At 38.4% G+C, this 23,250-nt stretch overlaps 1 protein-coding gene and 1 pseudogene across 1 annotated transcript; both read right to left on the minus strand.

Moving 5' to 3' along the window:
* Positions 1-1,093: 1,093 nt before the first annotated feature.
* Positions 1,094-3,158, minus strand: LOC113315119 (F-box/kelch-repeat protein At3g06240-like). The gene is made up of 2 exons (XM_026563433.1): positions 2,707-3,158; positions 1,094-2,165 (listed from the first exon to the last, which is right to left on the minus strand). The coding sequence occupies exons 1-2, from the start codon at positions 2,930-2,932 to the stop codon at positions 1,717-1,719; spliced, it is 675 nt and encodes a 224-aa protein (XP_026419218.1). The 5' UTR covers positions 2,933-3,158; the 3' UTR covers positions 1,094-1,716.
* A 358-nt stretch (positions 3,159-3,516) lies between these two features.
* Positions 3,517-9,425, minus strand: LOC113315975 (annotated as a pseudogene).
* Positions 9,426-23,250: the final 13,825 nt, after the last annotated feature.

Below are 23,250 nucleotides of genomic sequence, written 5' to 3' on the forward strand. Positions count from 1 at the left end.
ATCAAGTTACGGTATCACCCTTTGTTGCTCAATTTTGATCGAGAAGTGAGGGCAGTCTAGTAAAAAAGGGGCCACGGTTGAAAAGTCCCCTTTTCTTTATTACAGTAAGATGGTGTAATGGTATATGCTTTCTAGAACAAATTGTTAAGTTTGTCAAATAAGCAATAAGAATGGAGAGGGCTATTGAAATCAAAGCAACTGATTATTTATCGATATGTAGGTGAACATATGCTCAAGTGATGACACTTTATTCATAAGCCTCGCAAAAAATGTTTGAACACAAAAGTCCAGTAGTAGTTTTCACGACCCTTTCGAAATCGGGGTGGGGGATGGGTGCACTTTAATCAGTAATGTCTGTAACGCCGACAGACATAGCGAACCTGTTAGTTAATTCAAATTACTAATTGTATGACATTTCTATTATGGATTTATTTCAGACTCTTTACAAGTCTCATTTTTGAAAGCTGAATTTAGCATCTATATGTTGTTAAAACGTGCATTTCTACTTTTGTGGGAGGGTGTTATATTTGGTCAAACATGGAAGATGTGTATGGTGTTTGCCAACGTGCAACGTACGTGCACTTTACTTGTCATATGTAATGATTCTATTCCTGTACTTTGAAATCAGTTGATGTCAGGCTTGGGTTTATGTTGATGTTTTGGATCGGTGATGCTACAGCTACCGCCCCTGGGGCCCGTGAGAAATATCGCGTCTCACGGCCCCTGAGACCCGCTGGAACTAGCAGGGGTGGGTTTATGGGACCTATCGTGGGTCCCTCATTTTTTGTGTGTTGCCGGATCTCACGGGATTTAATCCCTCGGTAGCTGTAGAATTATCGGTTTTGGATGGCCCTTTATTTGGTCTTCTGGACTGCATATGTTGTCGAGTAATGAACCTTCTGATTTCCTCATTTCTATATAAATAATACACAATTATGCAAAGCAACCTGAACTCAAGTCTATACTACAAGCAGATTATACTACCATACTACAAGCAGACTATGCAAAGCAACCTGAACTCAAGTCTATACTACAAGCAGACTAGAATTTCACAGACCTCCTTCCTATATATGTTAAATGATACAACTTAATATCCAACTGAATCATAGTCAAGGAAATGGAAAATTAATTAAACTGTGCAAATACATAGCTTAACCAAAAACAGACAACACTCCCACAAAGTTTGATTGGATGATATAAAGACAGACTAACAATAAAGTTACAATATCAAACTCAAGACAACGCCAATGACAGTATGTTCGCAGGATGGTTCATACTAATATAAATTACGATATGAAAACCACTTCACGTCACCAGTTTATAAGTGCGCACACACATATATATATATATGGTTCAAACGCTAATCAAAGCTTTGTCTCTTCAATTTCAACTCACTCCATTACCTTTGTTTCTTCTTCACCTAATTCTTTCAGTGAAACTAAGGTGTTCCTGTGGGGGAATACTTGATGAATCTGTTCCTTAAACTCCATAAGCGGTTTTGAGGTTGAAGCTTTTGGATCGTAAATGTGGAGATGATGTCTACGGAGACTGCTGTACCCGTAAGTTAAAACACTCCCACTCTTCATAAGAGATACTAATTCGTCACCATGATCAATCCGAAACTCTTTAGTCCACCCAAAGGACTGATGATACTCCCCCTCGTCATGATTGTCATTCTTCTTTGCTAATAGCCATATGTCATAAAGTTCGGCTCCTTCAACAAGTACAGAGACACCAAAAAATAACATCCCATCCAAAAAATAACATCCATTCATCGGCTGGTGTACATAAAGGAGGTGGTGAAAGACTTTCATGAAACTTTTCCTTTGCCAAGTTGAAGGTCACAATCATTTCTTTAGCATTGTCCATCCAATAAAGAGCTCCATTAGCAAAGATACCGTGGCACCAAAGATATGTGTCGAACTCATGATTCAGCTTTCCAAGGTTCCTCCATCCATCACCGCTGCCTAGAGTGTATATGTGGATTTCCGCATACTGGTCCCAATTATTCAGATACATTCCTACCACTTTGTACTCATTGGATGAAGAAACATAACCGAATCCACTCGTCCAATCATGATATTGCCGGTCACAATTTGTCTTGATTTCTGGAAGCATAACATATTCTTTTGTGATGGGGTTACAGATATAACTTCTTTCTGGGCCTTGAGAAACACAGATCAAACCATTAGACGAACCAAGAATGCTAGCATTCTTAAACGGCGGGGTGAAATTAAACCTTCGAATTCTCTCCATGGGTGTTGTTGACTCATGATTCTCATTGTATTCAAAATAGTGAAAATTTTCATTTTCATGTATCAAAGTAGAATTCCATTTATATGAAAAGGCAATAAAACCCGGCTTATAAGAATCAATAGCAGGAGGATTATTTAGATGATGTGAGTGCATTTTAGAGAATGATGGATGATGACAAACAAGATGGTTCCAAATTTTGCATACTGATTTACAATTAAGAACCGATTCGGTTGGTATTCTAGTTAAAATATCTAATGTGATCTCCAAAGGGAGAATCTTGAAATAATCCATGAAATCCTTTTAATCTTCAAAGACAGGAACACCAATTCCTTAAAAGAGTTTGAGAAATAGTGATGGAAACCTGAAGGAAAATGGGGTTCAATCTGGGATTGAAAATGAAAACCATAAAAGAGTAGGCTAAGAAAACAAAAACAAATTTTAGGGACTTACAGGTGTCAGGTGGTTGATAGGAAATGGTTCTTGCAACTAGATCAAGCACATACATACATAAGAAGCACAGATGATAGACTACAACATATTTCCGGTGTGATTTTGACACATTAAACGTCTTATTGAATGATTTCATCAAACAAAGATAGAACACCATCTTTTCAGCAGATGAAACTACAATTGTTCCATAGAGACTAAAAGAGAGTCCGTAGGTGTCTCCTTTCATCAATTTAGAAGCTTGTTTTATTTTTAAAAGTCAATGTCCAATGAAATTTCATCCTACATTTTAAAATGTTTAATTTTGTTTGTTTGAAAAGTCATTTCATATTTTAAATGATTTCTTTTGGTTTTACAGATGTTGTGTGTCTAAAGTCGTTGCTTCAATCCAATGTAGTCATGAGCTCAATCCAGTGGAATCATCGTCAGCGGAATAATCATATTCAAACGGAAAACTCCAAGTAACTTTGACTAATCAATCCTGTTAAAATCTGATTTAGTAAAACCTGGTTGTAATAAATGGTACCAACTCCCAGGCAGATTCATACTATTTTTTCTGGTACTCCAAATTCCAATTTTCAACATTCTAGATTTCTAATCAAATGCAAAGTTTTCCTGTACTTTGGGAAATCAGGCAACATCTGACTGTTCTTTTGATATCCTCATTTGTAGATACATCGACTAGGTGCTTTAATCCCCTTTTTCCTTACATAAGTAGTTGCTAAAATCTCAACAAAATGCTATCAAACCAAGAAAACTGCTGCTAAAATAACAACCACATTCATCTGTAAATAATACCGTACGATGCCAAGTAATTGGAACTCAACTCTCTACTACATGAAGAGTACAGTTGGTTCCGCTAAAAAAGATTGTTGTGCAGCCTATCTAATCAAAATAGCCTGTTTATACTCATAAAAGGAGGATTACCAATATGTTTTCATGGATAGCAGCATGCTTAACGAGCTTCTTAATTTGATAATACGACCAAAATGTAATAATAAGCAACTATGATAAGGAATGGCATTTATATCCTCCCACCTAAGTTTTTCAATTTGTCTCATTACTCAACTTCGATACGTCTCGGTTGGAAGGTTCAGATGGAACTCTACTTAGAAGCTAAACTAGACCTGCACCAACCAAAGCGCCAGGCAGATGAGCAATGTGATTGACACTTTGCATAGCGGAACTTGCACCCGACATTCTTGTTGAAGCTTGTGCTGCTTCCATCACCTAATTCCCAAACGACCGAAAAGTACATTTAAAAACCCCATTGGCGCAGCAGGCATGCATGATATAACCAAAAGATACCCTCACATTCTGATTCAAATTTAAAAAACCACAACTACACGAAAAATAATAAAATCATCTGTATTATACGTAACAAAAGGAAAAATCATAATTATAAGTAGGGTTATCATGCCTAGAGACTAGTATCAGTCAAGGTTCTGTTTTGTTCGATGTGGAGACTTTCAGTCTTCAATCCAGGTAATGGAACCTGATATAGTTGAATTTGAGCAATATGAGTAACTTAACTAACATATTCTTAAGGAACTCACTCTTACGTTTTTGAAATTTAAATGTACCTTACAAGTAGGTTAAATGTTCACCCCTATTAAGCTGTAAAAGGTTATCAAATTCTCAATGGAGTCAAATTAAGGTTCAATTTTTTAATTCTTCTGTAATATTTTTGCAGTAGAAGCACAAGATTACCTTCTCGATAACAAATTGGCCCGGTATAAGAACTTCAAGGATCTTTCTCCAGTCCCAACACATCTGCAAGAAAATATTAGTGGTAGTTAAGATAAAATTATTAAGTAGCACGATTCTCATTCTTAAAATGATTTTGATAGGTGGCAGAAGAATTGATTAGCGTTACCTTGACAAGAACACTGATAGCAAATAGACCGATCACAGCACCAGACGCTCCAAGAGAAACTGCATTTCTTGGAAGAACCAACCATGACACCAGGTTTGCTCCAAGACCTGTTAGAATGTAAGAAGTCCACAGTGCAAAGTTCCCCTCCTCCTCCTCAACAAGCTTTCCTAGAAGCGGAAGGAGAAAAAGAAGATGAAAATAAGACATCCACATGATTTGGGAGACTCTAAATACAAAAGAGGCTTTGTCCATTAGAACTAAAATTTCACACATGTAGAGAAAGAGAGAGAAAATTTACCAAAAATGTACAAGAAAAACAGATTGCTGGAGAGATGGTTCTGTGAAATTTTATCACCACGAAGGTAGTCCAAAAGTTAGAAAACTGAGTATATGACAAATGTTTGTGGATAATATGCACAGATCAAAGATGATAGCTTTTTCATACAAGCATCAAGTCTTTATCATCATGCTACTTTAGATAAAGTAAGAAGCGTCAAAAAGTAGAGAAATCTCACCAGTTAGTATGACAGAATGTTGAAGTCACAAACTGGTATCGAACTGGAAAACTGTGGTACAAGTAAAGTTCTTTGATCTCCCTTATCTGAAAAAGGAAAACAAAACTGTAAGTAACTGCGTACTCTATCAGTTTTAACATCGAGAACTTTGCATCTCAACATAGAAATTCCCTTCCATTCAAACTAATACAAAGAAAAGTGTGACCGGCACATACAGTTTGTTTTACCACATCCATAACTCATATAACAAATCAAAATATGTGAACAAATTCAAACCATGGATTCTTCACTAGATTTAATTAAACTAAGGCACAGCTCAACTCCATATTTTCTGACGGGAGAAGTAATCTAATCTATGAGGTTTCCTCATTAAGAATACAACTGAGCTTGCATTTTACATCTTCTTTTTGCTAGTGGTATACATTTTCAATGCTTCTTATACCCCATGTTGCAACTTTGGATTCTCACTGGTGGCAACACAAACATGGAGATTTTCTTAATAAATTTCACTACAAATGTCTGCTTGCTCATTGCAATTGTTAAAATTAATCTTAACGACTTCACCTATTGCTCATATCAATTCATTGGTCATTTCATTAATAACCAAATATCAACCAAAATTCAATTATGCATACACATTACCATCAAAAGGTTACTAAACAGTAAGTACATTAAAAGAACACATCTTACAGTACGCGAAACTAATGATCAGCTGTGAAAACTCCAAGATTAATAAGTAAAATCCAGAATATTCCATTCACACGCTTATCCGGCTTTCGTTTATCCTCAGGCTTTCCAAGTTCCAGCTCATATCTAGTCAAACAAAAATTACACATACATCATTATATCAAACTCAAAATTCTCTATGAAACCCTAAACCCTCAAAATTAACTAATTCAAGGTCAAATTTTTGTTCTATCCATTTGAAATACAAAAATACCTAAACAAATTAGGGCAAATTCATCTCAAATTACTTCAAAAAGGAGAAAGATAGAGATGATAGAAGGTACAATATACCTGAGTCTTTGCTCATGTTGCAGACATGTCTAAATCGAGGAGAAGTGGGTTGTTTAAGAAGAAGAAGAAGAAGAAGAAGAAGAAACGGTGGAAAATTGGAAGCGGGAGATCGGGAAATTGTTAAAAGTTTTTGCGAGGAATCCATTAGGTTTGGGCGGAGGAGGAGGAGGATGAGCAGCAGAGCAGAAGTGTGGACTGTGGAGTGTGAAAAGACGAGCTAACTGCCCCATCTTTTCTTCTGTACTTTTTCTGGGTGCCATTAGAAAAAAGAACTGCCTATTATATGGCCTCTGTGAAGGGCAAACCACGCCATGTGGGTCCGCGAAAACAGATTAGGGAAATACTGTCCCGCGCGGCAGTGCAGCGTGAGTTATAAGCTAGCGTGGGATAGCCGTTGGATATCGATTTTCATTTATTTACTGCCCTTGATGACTAATAGACCGTTGTCCTGTTAATATATTTGTCGCCCTCTAATTATTATAGCAAGTTTCAAACAGCCTTTATGTATTTTATTTATTACAAACCTTTTCATTAAAAAAAAGTAAAACCTTTATCTTTAGACCCCTCCTATTAACAGGGCCGGCATCTTGTTCCCAGGGACGTGACAGGGGAAGGGACGTAATTTTCTCATTTTTTTTAATATATAATATCCACGGGACCAACCAAGTGGGGTTAGCCCAATTGACCAGGAATCTGACTCTCAAATAGGAGGTCAGTAGTTTGAGTCTCCGCTCAAACGAAATTATACCAACTTTAATATGAGTATCAGAGTGTTGAGTTTGCTCAGTGGGGAGTAAGTCGGTGACTATGCTGCAAGGGGCAGGACGGACCTATGCGTCTCATGAAGATAAATAGAAAAAATAAGTAAGAGTGTCAATTGATCTTTCTAAATTTAGATTTGAAAAAGCAGATTGATCAAAATATTCTTCAAAGTTGATGCAGTATCTATTTGTAAACACCATTATCAACTACTAAAGCACTTCGGGGTTTAGTAGGATGAACCTAAATTACATACTGTAGTATATATTTGCTTTGATTAATAGTTTCTAAATGAAAGAATAATTGTAAAGAATCTTTGAAATGTTATTGACCAATTACTTACCTAACAAAATCATTAACATCTTAGTAATTGAGACACCCATATGGTCGAGAATTAAGACTTACTATGGCATTAAGCAATATGAAAATCAATTTATCTTTTCACATAAACCTCATTCTTAGATCCAAACATCTAAACAATAGTGCAGTATGGAGTTAAGATTCATCCCCCCCCTCCATTAACAAGTAGTTGCAGAGGAAAGTGTGTTTAAGTATTTTTGTCTGTTTTTTAATGGATTTGTTGGGAAAAAATCTAGTGCGAGAAAAGAGCATTTTAAGATTTCTGTAAGTTTCCTTTCTACAGCACTATCAAACCCCATTTCACCACACATAGAAATTATCAGAAACCCCATTTCATTCATAGACCCTGTGTGAGTAAGAGATCGAAACCAACGATTATATAGATGATAAGAAGAAAAGGTGAAATTTTTGACTTGCCGAGAAACCAGACTTAAGGTAGAAATGAATTTTCGGTTTCCGGTGGTGCGACGGAGAAACAGTATCGGATTTGGCCCTGTGAGTATGAAGAAGAAAACAGAAAAGGTCAAACCGAAATACAGCTTTTTCAAATTTTTGTTGCTTTTTGGTCCATTATCATTGAATAAAGTCAATCGAATAGCGTCCCCGCATTAACATTTTATGGCCCTGTGTATATGATTACTCGTTTTTCCCTTTCTCGGTGGTATTTGCTATGTGCTTGCAAGAAGAGAATCAGAAAATAATATGGATTACGAAACAAATTATTCAAGACAAGTTTTGAGATTTGGAATGGGTATTGAAGAAGATGCATCTTCAGTATATACAAGCAGGTCTCTAATTAGACACAAAATTATTTTTTTGAAATGAGCAATTGGTTTCTCTTTCAGTTCAAATTTGTCCATTGATAACCACCAAAACTGCTCAAACTGAATAGCCACATTGAAATCCCTGTCTTATTTGAATTATAAATGAAGTTTTTTGGTTCATATCATCATTCCATTCATTGTCTGCGTACTGGTTCATGATGTGTTGGGATACAAAGGTGTTTTTCAGTTTTCATGAGATGTTTGCTTGGGTTATCAGATCCAACTACCATTTCTTGTGTTTAACACCGTAGAAGTGGAAAATCCTACAACTACATCCAAAGAAACACACACCTAATGAAGTAAACCAGCAAGAGATGCACAAGAACACAAGATATACGTGGTTCGGTATGATTACCTACGTCCATGGGAGTAAAAGGATGATCTTATTACTCGATTCAAGGTTACAAATTAGGTATCTCAGTAACAAGCACTCTATTCTCTCTCTCAAGTTCTTGATATTCTCTTCACCCTCACTGATTACTTGGTCCTTTAGCTCTCTACATGGCCCTCTATTTATAGCTACAAGTGATGATACATCCAAGTTACAGTGTAAGTCGCGGCGTATCTTCCTTGATGTCCTTCTCGGGTAGCAGGCGATGTCTTTTCCGAGATGTAGGGATGGGCCTAGTGATATCTTCTCTCGGCATCCATTCATCCGATATCGATCAGTTAGTGAGTATAGACGATATCTCCCTTGATATTATTAACCGAGTCTTACTTTGACCAGATTCTCCTTATCTTCTCAACTACTTCGTCAATGCATTTATTGCTCTTGTACTCGATGGCTATCTCTTCTGTCACCTTCGACCTTTACACGTATTGTCTTCACGGGTTCCCCTGGTGTCTCTTTTTTCGCGCCTAGGCCAGGTAGAATGATTTGGTGCTTCACACTTCATCTGCTGTCGATGCCCCACTACCTAGGATTGCTCCACATGGATCTGTGGATTATTTACACCTACATATATGCCCCTTCTTTCACTCGTGTGATTGACACGAGGGGAAGAAACCGCTTCTCCTTCCACGTCCGCTGCCATGCCGTGTTTCACGCCATGCTGTTCCCCACTACACTCGTCTTTATGACTTGTTTACCTTCTTCGCCGGTTACAATTGTTGGGACTATAAATTCAATCCATAAACCCTTGGTTTTTCACTTTTACCTTTTCCGAAAACTTGCACTCTCTCTCCTTAGTTTCTTCTTTCAACTGCTGCTCTGATATCCATTTGTCTTCTAATCCTCTGAAAGCTTCGATCACCCTTTGATCCTTCCATTGCTTTCCCCTTGCTGTTGTTGCGATTTTTGCTGCTTGCTACCTTATTTGGTTCGAGGTTTCTTCCCAACAGTTTTTCCATTGCTTCTTCGATTCCCTCCATGACAGAGAAGAGGTGTATCAGTTATACATTTTTTGATGATGATGGTGTTCCCATTGATTCTTTGTTTATTGTTGACAGCCCTTCGCACCATGATCATCGCGCCCTTAACTCTATCCTTTCTGATGGTTCTCCTTCGTTTTCATGTAGGAATGACAAGAGAGTTTCCAAGGACTTGACTGATGAACAGTTCATCAAGCAGTTAAAAGATGATTTTGGTATCCATGGTTATGACATCAGGCTCTTATCGGGCCAAAGAGGTATTTTGAGAAAAAGGTGATGTCATGAATTTCCCTCACTCAGCCGAGGCGACCGTCGTCACCAAGGGTCAGTTGGAGCTCGGGCTACGCTTTCCACTGTACAATTCTAGCCGTCCCTTCCTGTACGAAGCTCTTTCAAAGATTCGTATGTCTCGTGCTTTAGCTCAATGGAATGGAAACATATTTCGTCTCATAAACGAGTGGGAGAGGCGAGGGCGAGGCGAATGCACTCCCACCGCTTGGTTGACCTATGATCCTTCCGAAGCAGGCGATTATACTCCCGCAAGCTTTGATGCCAACTATTGGAGTGGGAATTCTACCAATGGTGATCTTGATGGCTTCGCTGCCAGTCCTCATCGCAACAAGACTCTCCCTGAGGGTTTTAAGAAGCTTCTCTTGGACGAGTACCCTAAGGGGAAGACAACTAATAAGCATGCCCGTCATACTAGTGATGTAGCTTGGGATCGGGTTGCTCTTGTTATTTATGGTCCTCTTTTTAGTGGCAAGTTTCCTCATCCGGCCGAGCCCTATCAGTTCTGGGTGGTCAATGTTGATCGAGTAAGTTTTTCAATCTTGGTCGATGTCGGACCGAGTGATCAGTGGGATGGTTTTTTAATTTGTTTTTGTATTTTGTAGTTCAAGTCCCAGAGTAGCCATCCTGAGGCTCTCAGTCTTCGAAAGAGGGATAGAGGTATTAGCGCAGGAGTCGAAAGAAGAGGCAAGGAAGGTAACAAATATACTACTTTATTCACAGTACATGTACTTGCCCCTATTTTTTGCCTTGAATGGATCCAACGAAGACTCATGTGCAGAAGTCGAAAGTTGATAAAGCAGGAGCTGGAGGTGCTTCAGCGAAAGATGGTGAGGATCCCGACGATCGACTACCTTTATCTTATTTCCTGAGGAAGTCGCCTCAGAAAACTTCTGATGTTTCGTCTACCGTTGTAGGTGATAAGCCTAGTGGTAAGGGTAAGGAATCGAAGGTCGATGAGTCTGCCTCAGGGAAGGTTATGCCCCAGCAGTCTGCTGGTAAAGGTGTCACCCTTGTCGAGGTGTTGTGTTTATGTTGTCTGATGGTGATGATGATGATATTTTTGATGAGGAGGACGGGACCGGTGGTGTGGGAGAGTAAGGTGATCCGAAGCAGATAGAAAAGTCTGCTGGTGGTGGAGATAACGTTGTTTCTGAGGGTAGAGTAAATGTTACTCCTAGGGGCGAGGTGTTGGGGATTGTGCCTCATGTTGTTCCTGCCCCGAGCTCGGGCGGGACTACCTTCTTTACTTTCTCGGGTCCGGTGTGCAATTATCTAGGGGCTCTTACTTCTCCCGATTTTGAGTCCCTAACCGACGAGGAGATGATTACTTCGGTATCCTCATATTATGCTGGTCTGAAAGATACCTTCAACCAGATGGTGAGTTATCTTTCTTAGTTGTATATTTATGACGTGGGATGGTTGTTGATGTTCGTAATGTTCCCAGATTGCCAATAAAGAGTTGTTGGATGCTGCTTTGCGGCAAAAGGAGCTAGCAGAAAGGGAAAATCTTCGTCTCCAATTGCATCCAGGGCTGTTAGAGCATTGCTCGGTCGAACTCGCATGCGTTGCTATCTCAAGCATGTTTGTCAATGTTAGTGATCAAAACTATAAGTCTTGATTTCTAGTCTACTATAGATAAGGTCTCGGACTAGGATAGAAAGTGTAGTTGAGCTCAAGAACTCCATGGATCATCATACAAGACGAAGGACTACTCAAAGAACCGGTGGATCTTCATCGACTAAAAGGTATGTGGAGACTTGAACTTATCTATCACTAAAAAGTCTATTTATCTCATACTGATTCAAGGCACAATTGCGTTCCTTACGTCTCTGATCCCAGCAGGATACTACACACTTGATTCCCTTAGCTGATCTCACCCACAACTAAGAGTTGCTACGACCCAAAGTCGAAGACTTGATAAACAAATTTGTCTCACACAGAAAATTCTATAGGAATAGATAAATCTGTCTCCCACAGAAATACCTACGAGTTTTTTTCTGTCTTTTGATAAATCAAGGTGAAAAGGAACCAATCGATAACCCAGATTTATATTCCCGGAGAACAGCCTAGAATTATCAATCAACTCACAATAATCTTAATGGATTAACGAAACAAGATATTGTGGAATCACAAACGATGAGACGAATGTGTTTGTGACTACTTTTCTATCTTGCCTATCGGAGATATAAATCTCAAGCCAATCTTACGACTGTACTCAAACACGATAGAAACAATAAGATCAGATCACGCAACTACAGAGAAAATAGTTGGGTCTGGCTTCACAATCCAATGAAGTCTTCAAGTCGTTAACCTACAGGGTTTCGTGAAAAACCTAAGTTTAAAGGGGAATAAACTCTATTTTATGCAACTAGTATCACACAGGAGGTGTGGGGATTAGGTTTCCCAGTTGCTAGAGTTCTCCTTTATATATATTTCAAATCAGGGTTTGCAATCTAAGTTACCTTGGTAACAAAGCATTCAATATTCATAAAACCTGATTAGATTCAAGCTAATATCTTTCAACCGTTAGATTGAACTTATCTTGTTATACACAAATGAAATGTAACTTCATTTAGGTTTGGGTAACCATACCTAAACGTGTGCACTTAGTTGGTTCAACAATAGTTAACCAATGGTTAGCCATATGAGCACTTTCATATCAAACTTAGTCATCTTCACCATAACTAGTTCAAATGACTCAAATGAACTAGTTAGAGAGTTGTTCAATTGCTTAGATCTTATAGAAGTATACAAGACACAATTGAAGCAAAATCGGTTTGATTCACTCGAATCGATTCATTAACATTATAGCCACGTTTTGCAAAGATTGCATTCCTTATTATAATTTTTTTTAGTTTATGAACAAACTGATTTTAGAAAGTAGCTTACTTAAGTATGAAAACGGGTACGCGTACTTAAATAACCGAATTGAGTTTGTTTTTCCCTTTCAAACTCCAGCAGAAATTCACGGACGTGAACCTTCCTCCAGTATGCATACGGGTACGCATACTTACCCGGATTTCCAACAACCGCTAGTACATGTATGGGTACGCATATTTTGGGTTCACGGTTTTGGACTTTTACACAAATGTGATAACACACTATGTTTATATCCAAAGACGGTTACATGTTCTAAACTCTCATTTCAATCATTGAAAATTTCTTAGAGGATGTTATATAGTTGTTATTCACAAACTATTTTTCATCAAAGCGATTTTCAAGTTATTTAAATAATCAACATGACTTTCGTCACGAGTAAAGATGAACTTGGCCAAAGCGAAATCTTACCAACGCATATTTCGAGAATAGATAAGCAAGATAAACTCGGCTTGAAATAGCAAATGTGTATAATCGAAGTCTATATAGCAATAAGACTTTTGTCTCAAAATAGGAGATAAAATAGATAGACTTTTGAGTGACAGATAAGTTCAAGTATCCACTTACCTCTTGTTGATGAATTTCCACAAGTTCCCTTGATTAGTTCTTCGTCTTCATTCGATGAACGTCGTGGAGTCTATAGTTCAACTACACCTACTATCCTAATCCGAGACTTAGCTATAAGTAGATTAGAAATCAAGACTTATAGTTTTGGCAACTAAACTTGATAAACAAGCTTGAGATAGCAACGCTTGCGAGTTCGACCGAGCAATGATCTAACACAGATGTTGAAGATTTAAGAAATCAAGCATTACGAAAATTGAGCCGAAAAGGTTTATTTTATTGAATACATATGTATTGATAGTTTTGTCTTATACTTCATGGAGATTGTTATTTGACGATGCAATTTTTCTTCATCTTGCAAGGATAGGTAGTGATCACACTCCAATTCTTCTAAATCCCTTGAGAAAAGGTCCAAAAAGAAAGAAGCGGTTAAAAGTTGAATATCACTGGATTTACCATCCTCATTTCATTGAAGATGTCGAAAAAAGTTGGATCACCTCTTCTAGAAATACCCTAAACAAGCTTGAAGCTTTGAGTAGGCATCTATCGAAGTGGAGTAATCAAACTTTTGTCCATATTCACTATGAGTTGGAATAAGAAATACAAGAGATAGTAGAATTGTAATCCAAAGCGCACTTAACAGATACAAGAGAAGAAGAGAAAGTTGTTATAAAAAGCATAGGAATTCCTGAAGAAAAAAGAGAGAGAATATTCTGGGAACAAGATAACAAATCCAATTGGATTCTTAATATCGACAAAAATACTCATCTTTTCACTTATTTGTTGTTCACAAAAGGAACAAGAACAAAATTATCTCCTTGAAAATGAGAACGTGGATTGGGTATTTGATCATGACAAGATCAAACAGATGCTCATTACTCACTTTCACAACGTTTTTGAAGTTGACAATGATGTTTCTCCTAACTTATTTCTTATGGACAATTCTAATGCTCTCTCCGAAACATAATGCAGGTCACTTGTTGCCATACCTTTGGCCAAATAAATCCATAATATTATAAAGAAAATGAAACCCTTGAAGGCTCCTGGTCCAGACGACTATCTGTCTCTCTTTTACAAGAAAAGTTATTTCAGACACTCCATGCTTCCACCAGGTCTTAACCATACCTATATAGATTGATCTTATCCTAAAGTTAAGCATCCAGAATCCCCTATGATGAAATAATCAGAAACATAACTTATCTGTCTTTATTCCTAGAAGGAAGATTATTGACATTGTGTATGCGAAAGAACTTGTGCATTCAATGAGTCATTTGAACTCTCTTCTTGTTTTGTTTACGCTCAAAATGGACATGATCAAAGTATGCGACAGAGTTGATTGGGGATTTTCGAGCATGGCCCTGCAGGTTTTTGGTATTTTTGGTATTATGAAGTTTGTGCGGTTCACGTCTTACTCAATACTTCTCAACGGCAACCAAAATGTTTATTTCAAGGAGAAAGAGGTATTATACATGGATGTCCATTGTCGCCTTATTTGTTTATCTTGTGCTCTCAAATCCTCCCGCGTATCATCATGAGAATGAAATTGGATGGACTCTCCTCCGGATACAGGTTAAAATAGGTGGGCTCCTCCTATCCTCACTTAATGTTCGCTGATGATGTTATGATTTTTGGGGTCATGAACGACAAGACGATAGCTGCTATTACAAGAATCCTCTAAGAGTATACTTCATGGTCAGGACAACAAGTGAACATCTCTAAATCCTCAATTATGTTCAGCAAACAAGTATCAACTAATAGACCAAACTATGTCATTAAAATATTAGATGTGAAGAAGTTAGATATTCTGGAAAAATATTTGGGAGTCAAGATTCTTAACAATTCCAACAGGATCAACAACTACGACTTTCTAATCGATAATTTGATTCTAAACTCTCTCGTTGGTAAAAGCATTTCTTGTCTCATGCGGGAAGAACTACATTAATCCAGTCTATTTTTGCTTTTATACTTCTTTTCTACATTTCAACAACTCTGGTACCAAAGACTATTCTTAAAAAACTCAACTTAATCATGAAGAATTTTTGGTGGGGACACTTTAGAGAGGAGAGGAATATGCACTATATCTATTGGACTGGTTTTCAGTGAGCAAGGATAAAGGAGGCCTGAGTCTAAGACCTTTAGAGCAACTCAATATGTCTCTTGTGGCAAAACTGGCATGGAGGTTTCTTTCGGACAAATCTTCTTTGTGGGAAAAAAATACTCATTACTAAATATCTAAGAGGCGCTTTATTTTGGACTGTTTCTAAACCCGAAAGATGTTCTTATACATGCGCCGCTATGCCAGAAAGTAAAAATGCTTGAAAAATGGTTGTTTATGGGTTTTTGGCAAGGGAAAAAATATAAATTAATGTGTGTTCTGACCCTTGTATTCCTAATATCCCTGGTCATATTCCACCGCTACCTCAAGATGGCAATTGCATAGTAAAAAAAGTTGAAAAGCTAAAAATTCTAGGTGAATGTCAATGGAATCAGGACCTTGTGCAACAACTTTTTGGGAGTTTTGTAGCAGCTCAAATTATTTCCATCCCTTTATATGCAGGGTCTTCTGAAAACAAGTTAATTTGGAAACTTACTGAGTATGGGATGTTCATTGCTCCAACCTTCCAGAAGTTAATGGCTACTGAAAATGGGGAAACCTCTATTCTCAATGATAATTCTTTCTCATTGCACAAATTCTGATCCATTAAGGTGATAGCTCCAAAAGTGAAGATGTTTATTTGGAGGTTAATTTACAATGGTGTTGGTACTCTCAGTAAGCTAAGTAACTTCATCGAAGGAATACCAAAGAAATGTCAATTCTATGGTGCGCAGGATGAACTATAGACCATATTTTCCTGTATTGTTATAGTTGGTGAAGGTAATACTATTTGGATCCGCCCTCTCGTACAGAGTTTCTGTTAAATATAGGGATGTCCTTGTTGAGTTCTCATCCTCTTTTCTCTCTCCTCTCTAGCTACTCTCAAAACCCAAAAAGGAAACCTCACATCTATGAAAGCTTACTGCTCGTATCTAGTCCATTTTGGGCTAGATCTGAGCAAATTTCTTTCTTTTTTCTTGTTTTCTTAGGTAGCTAGTAGTTTAGGTTACATTTGTTTAAGTTAATTTTTGTATAAATCTCCATTGTTTTCGGGATATTTTTATGGTGTTCTTGTGGGTTTTTTGCCCTTTTGTTTATGTCTTCTTCTTTATGGAGATTCTTTATGCGCTCTCATGGCATTTCTTTGTGATCTGAATGGAGATTTTGGGTGAAAGTTCAAGTGTGTTGATCAATATTTGGGCATATTACTCTCATAATTTTATAATAAGATCTCTTTTTCAAGAAGCCCTATTAAAATGGTTGGATTTTTTTTCGAAAGAGAAAGGTTATATTTAGAAGAAAAGGAACCAAGCCAAGGGCAGGTTGCCATGAGTTGCAAAAAACAAAGAAAACAGCCGAAAACTTTAGACTATAGAGCAAATAATATCGCTTACACAAAGACTGAAAGCAGCTAACCTACACCACATTCCGTCTATCTCGGAAACACGACGAAAACCAGACTTAATACTTCCACATAATCATGAAAGATAACCAAAAACATCATTGCAGTTCGTATAAAGGCATGCAAACCTCACCATCCGTCTATAAACAAAGGCTGCAGTACACATCCACTTCCAACTACTACTAGAAACTTCAAGGGAGACTGCAAGACATGAACTTGCAGAAAATCCCAACACTTCATCTTGGATTTGATGATAACTTCCTTCGTGATTTCTATTCACCAGGATTCTTATTATATAAAACACTAGTATCCCTTTTGGGAATACAAAAGTTATGGCGGAGATAATCTCCTCATTACAATAATTATGACAGGAGATATTCTCCTTAATTAAAATAAGTAAAGCAGTATAATATATTCTCTAATACACCCCCTTAGTCTGAGCGGGAGAGGAGCAAACTCTAAGACTAGAACGAAAACGAACAAATAGATGTCGTGGAAGGCCCTTGGTGAAGATGTCGGCATACTGGTTTTCAGACGGGACGTGCAAGACATGAATATCACCAATACGAACGCGTTCACGAACAAAGTGTATGTCAATCTCCACATGTTTAGTGCGCTGATGTTGAAAAGGATCTCCAGACATATATATCGCACTTACATTATCACAATACACGATAGTAGCACGTCGTAAAGGTAGATGGAGCTCTAGAAGAAGGTTGCGAATCCATGTTGTTTCAGCAACAACGTTTGCTACCCCCCGGTATTATGCTTCAGCACTGGATCGAGAAACTGCTGCTTGACGTTTTGATGACCAGGAGATGAGGTTGTCTCCAAGAAATACACAAAACCCAGAAGTCGAACGACGTGAATCAGGACAACCCGCCCAATCAGCATCAGAGTATGCTGTTAAGCCAGAGATAGCGGAGACCGAGAGAAATAATTCGTGATCAATTGTGCCCTGAAGATAACGAATAATCCTCTTAAGGGCCTGCATGTGAGGCTTTCGAGGATCATGCATGAATAAACATACCTGCTGGACTGCATAGGATATATCTGGCCGTGTGAAAGTGAGTGCATGCAAAGCACCGGCTAGGCTTCTATACAAAGTGGGGTCCGTGAGAGCAGGGCCAGAGGTAGCACTGAGCTTGGCATTGGTGTCGACCGGAGTAGCCACTGGATTGCATTTTGTCATGGACGCACGTGCAATGATGTCCTGAGCATATAACGACCGAGACAAAAATAGCCCTGAGGATGAATGAGTAACAATAATACCCAAAAAATGATATAACGGGCCAAGGTCAGACATAGAAAATTCCCTTTTCATCGAATCAATGAAGCGGCATAGGAGTGCATCAGTAGAGGCAGTTAAAATAATATCATCAACATATAATAATAGGTATGTCGTCTCGGTACCTGATTGATAAACGAAGAGGGAGGGATCACACACACTAGCACGAAAACCACAATTAGTGATAAACTTGGCAAACCTCTGAAACCACGCCCGTAGAGCCTGCTTAAGACCATAGAGAGACCTACGTAGTCGACATACGTAATCAGGGTGATCAGGATCAACAAACCCCGGAGGCTGATGCATATATACTGTCTCGGTCAAGTCACCATGAAGAAACGCATTCTTGACATCTAGCTGATGTATGGGCCAAGAACGCGAAGTAGCAATAGTAAGAACGGTACGAATAGTATCTGGTTTGACAACCGGACTAAACGTTTCAAAACAGTCAACCCCAACCTGCTGAGATTTACCATTAACAACTAGACGAGCCTTGTATCGCTGCAAGGAGCCATCAGCATGATATTTTTGATGAAAGAGACACATGGAACGAATAACATGAGCGTCACGTGGTCGTGGTACCAGTTCCCAAGTATTAGTTTTCAACATAGCATTGTACTCATCTTTCATGGCAGCATTCCAGTTTATGTCTCTAAGAGCATACAAGTGAGAACGAGGGAGAAGAGAGATATGACAAAGGGTTTGGACATGAAGATTAAGGCGATGGACAGGGAGGAAGATGCCACGGGAGGCGCGAGTGGTGGGGGAGAAGGAGCTGGAGGAACAGTAGTGATTGGAGGTATGCAAGAAGGTGTAGGGACAGTGGTTTTCCTGTAGGGGAAGAAGTGGTTGGTGGGGATGAGGGGTTAACGTCAGTAGGCTGTACGCAATGATTAGATGGTGCAGAAATGGTTGGAGTGGGATCTGACGCAGTGGGAAAAGAAGAAGAAAAATAGGTGAGGGGAGCTGCTGACTCAGTGGGGTATGGAGGTGGGAGTGGAAACTGACATTGGGGAGTGGGAGTGGGAACTGACGTATTGGGGGAAGAAGAAATGGTGATGGGGCTTGCTGACTTAGTGGGGACGGAAGTGGCAGGAGGGAAGAAAGACGTTTGGATGGGAGGAGTAGATAATGTGTTGCGACGATGAGGTGGGATGTAGATGTCAGGTGGAGTAGGTTGAATAGGAGATGATTGGTGTACAGTAGGAGCAGTACTAGAGTATGGGTAAAAGAGGTGATTATTGTGAGAGGAGTTAAAAAAAGAAGGAGACACATCGTCGTCATCAGGGGGGTTGTTTTGAGGAGGGGTAGAAAATGGGAAAACACTCTCGTCAAATGTCACATGACGGGACATGATTATTTTGTGTGTGGTGAGATCTAAGCAGCGGTATCCACGGTGGTTAGGAGGAAAACCAAGAAAGACACACCTAGTGGAACGTGGAGCGAGTTTGTGGGGAGTTGTGGAGGAGAGATTTGGATAGCAAAGGCAACCGAATGTACGAAGATGATCATACGTTGGTTGGCGTTGATAAAGAATAGACACAGGTGATTGATTATGAAGGACTTTGGTGGGTAGAATATTATGGAGATAGACAACCATATGAAGAGAATAAACCCAATATTTAGGGGGAACGGAAGTGTGAGACATAAGAGTGCGAGTGATGTCATTGACACGGCGAATCATGCGTTCAGCCTTGCCATTTTGGGAGGAAGTTTGGAGGCAAGAGAAACGAAAAACAAGACCATTGTTACGAGCAAAAGTATGGAAGGAAGAATTGTCAAATTCGCGGCCTATGTCGCATTGAAAACATTTAATTTGACGTTCAAATTGAGTTTGAACAAATGAACGAAATTTCAAGAACTTTTCATAAACTTGGAATTTAAACTTTAGTGGATAAACCCAAAGATAGTTGGTAAAATCATCCAGTAATATAAGATAATAACGGAAACCGGTCTCTATGTGTAAAGGAGAGGTCCATAAATCACTGTGAATGATATCAAATGGTGCAAAAGTAATGGAATTTGATTCATAAAATGGTAATCTAACATGTTTACTAACTTGACATGAATGAAAAAGTTTATAATGTTGATTCTTATTAAAATGAATAGAATTATTTGTACGAAGAACATCTAAAATAGCCTTGCCGGGATGACCAAGGAGGCTATGCCAAATATCTGGCGAAAAGACAGCAAGAGAAATGGGGGAAGACTGGGATGATATTTGTGGTGGCACGGCAGAGTTGGTGATCGGGTAGAGCTCCCCGGAACTATTACATCGAAGGATAATTTCCTCGAACTCAGATCTTTCACAGAAAAACCAGAAGGATCAAACTCAACATACACACGATTATCAGTGGTGAACTTACGAACGGAAACTAAGTTTTTGATAATATCGGGAACAACAAGGGTATTTTTGAGTTGAAGAGTACGAGAGGGAAGGGTTATGAACTTGGTACCACTGGAAGTAACTGGAATACTATTTCCATTGCCAACTAAGATAGATCGTACATTGCTAGAATTGAAAACGTTGTGTAGATTACCTAGATCAGCAGTGAGGTGCGACGTAGCACCGGTATCCATGTAGAAAGCATCATCAGGTTGTTGTAGATGCATAAAACTATATGCCTCAGCAATGTCTGTGAGCTTCAGTTGTTCCCTCGCCATTGATTTTTAATGGTTTAAAGAAAATAGGATCGTAGGGGGGCTGATACCATCTTGGATTTGATGATTACTTCCTTCGTGATTTCTATTCACCAGGATTCTTATTATATAAAACAATAGTATCCCTTTTGGGAATACAAAAGTTATGGCGGAGATAATCTCCTCATTACAATAATTATGACAAGAGATATTCTCCTTAATAAAAATAAGTAAAGCAGTATAATATATTCTTTAATACTTCATAAATAAATGCCGACCAATTCAGGATATCAAACAAAGCTGTAGGTTAGTGCAAAAGAAACAGCTGGAACAGAACATCTCCATGACTGTAGTGTACTGCAGATTGAAAATCGGAGTTAAAATGGTTGGATTACAATCCCATGACCATTCTTTCAATCTTCGGATTGCTCGGTACTCTTATTGGTAGTTCGTTACTTCTCTTCACATACTATTCTTTGTTAGTACCTTTTCATTCGATCTTTGATCTTGATGTTCTTGAAGTCCATGTAATCTCTATTTTATCACGAATGAAACTTTATGAGATTTATCACAAAAAAAAAAAGGAAAAAATAGTTCATATCTCTTAACCAATTTGCATGCTCCCAGTTATGGGTTCAAAAATATTCAAAAGTTCTATTTGAACCACACTTTTGAAATAAGGAAAAAACCGCATAGACTCAAACGCCAAATGCAACCCCACCCGTTTTTCCCCAGAAGTACGGGACCCACCTAATTTTTGTGTGTACGTGATTTTGCAGTGGTTCAAGTGGACGGTCTGTCTAGAACGACTGTAAAATACTTTTGAATTAATTGTTGAGCCTAACTTAGCCCCTGGTGGTTTTTTCTTTCAACCCGCACTTTACACTCAACATCGTGTGGACCACATTGACATTTCCAATTGTGGCCCATTTTGAAATCGGCAGGTAGGTTCCTCCTGTCCTGTGTAATTTCATCTTCGTCTTATGAAATTGATTGATTGACGGGAACTGTCTCTGGCACTCCCTAAAGTAGAAATCAAGAACCGACCAATAAATATCCATTCGTGCACTTATGTTGGCGGCTATGTTTATTTTATTCTTAACAACTAAGCAACACATCAAATGGCTCTTTGTCCTGCTTCATTTCTCTTAAAGTCTTGAAAGATATACAAATAGTAAAAAAAGGGTTTCTACTTTCAAGCCCTCTTTGAATGAGATCTCCATTTTCTGACGGAGACTTTTCTTTCCTAGATTGAAATTTTCTGATTTCAGTCGAAGCTAACCGTACTAACTGAGCTAACAGACCATTCTCTTCCATTCTTTAGATGCATTTTTTTTAATCCATATGTTAAAATTTTAATGAAAAAACGGGGTTAAAGGACATGAAATATGGACTGGTCAGCCAAAGACCACGGCAAAATGATCCAAGGAGATGCCCTGAAATATGTGAAGTAGAGAGATATTCCATCAGCCACTACTTGCACTTAAACGGCACAAGCAGATCAGGGTAGGCAGGACCGGTACGAAGGTGTCCTTGGATTTTCATTTCCATCATCCAAACGGAAATGGTTGGCGGATCGTGCCTAGCCATCTTATTAAAATGCTGATAAATGTTTTTTTTTAAAAGAAACGTGTCGGCTAAGCTGAAAATATAGACTATGTCATTGCTGTGTCATTGTTGAGAATCTTGAGATGTCATCATAAAAAGAAAGAAATCTGAATTCCGTACCAAAAGAGTTCGTAATTGGACAAATTATCACGTCTCAAAGATTTGCCCAACAAAAAAATAATAATTGGTCCGTTAAATTACATTAATTATTTTATCACGATCTATGGTACGCAGTATATATGTCATAGATTGAAGCATACAATTTCCGTCCCATTGTCCTCTTCGTCTTCTGCAAGCTATAATTTTCAAGAATTTCAAGTCGCCGAGGAACGAAAGTTCCTCCCAGTTCATTGGGGGGGAATTGAAGGATAGAAAATATAACTGTAAGCAGCAGGAGGAACTGTGGAGTTCAAGGAAACCTAACCATGGTTAATTGTATTATTATTCATTAATACCGAAAGTTGGCATCGTCCCTTTATGCTTTATCCATCACAAAAAAAAAATAATAATAATAATAATTTTGTTAACTCATGCACACTTTGGCATTTGTTGTGTTGTTAAAAAAAATTGGGCAATAACCAGGAAATCACCTTCCCCCAGTTATAGTGATGAACTGTGAGCATACATACATTTCTGTCCACGAGTCCCACATAATCTCTTATTAAGCCTTCATGGCAAGCTTATAAAAACCAAGCCCCCTTGCTTGCTTCCACTACCTAATTCAGATTTTCATTCTTCTAGCTTTCCGTTAATACTTCTTACTCTTTCTCTCTCCCTCTCTAGAAGAGAGCTGGTGACAATAAGCTCATTATATTTTCTTCGTTGATTACATACGTGCATACGTTCCCACACATTAGAACCAAATAATTGAACCAAAATGGAAAACGGAGGAATAATCAACCGTGGGGAATTGGTAGAGAACAGGAGAGTGATGAGTAGTCCACCAAGAAGAGGTAATATAATCAAACTTAAGATTTGCAAGATTGTTGCGAAATCAGTTAAGTCTCTTGTTACAGAAACTACACTAGGTAGCAGAAAGAGAGATAAAGTAGCTCCAGAT

Source organism: Papaver somniferum, chromosome 10, assembly GCF_003573695.1.
Source record: "Papaver somniferum cultivar HN1 chromosome 10, ASM357369v1, whole genome shotgun sequence".
Classification (NCBI taxonomy): Eukaryota; Viridiplantae; Streptophyta; class Magnoliopsida; order Ranunculales; family Papaveraceae; genus Papaver; species Papaver somniferum.

Coding starts and splice junctions, on each gene's coding strand:
- LOC113315119 (XM_026563433.1), bottom strand. CDS start 2,932: ATGAAAGGAGACACCTACGGACTCTCTTTTAGTCTCTATGGAACAATT. Junction 2,166..2,706: donor CTATCAACCACCTGACACCT/GTAAGTCCCTAA, acceptor GTGTTTCTCAAG/GCCCAGAAAGAAGTTATATC.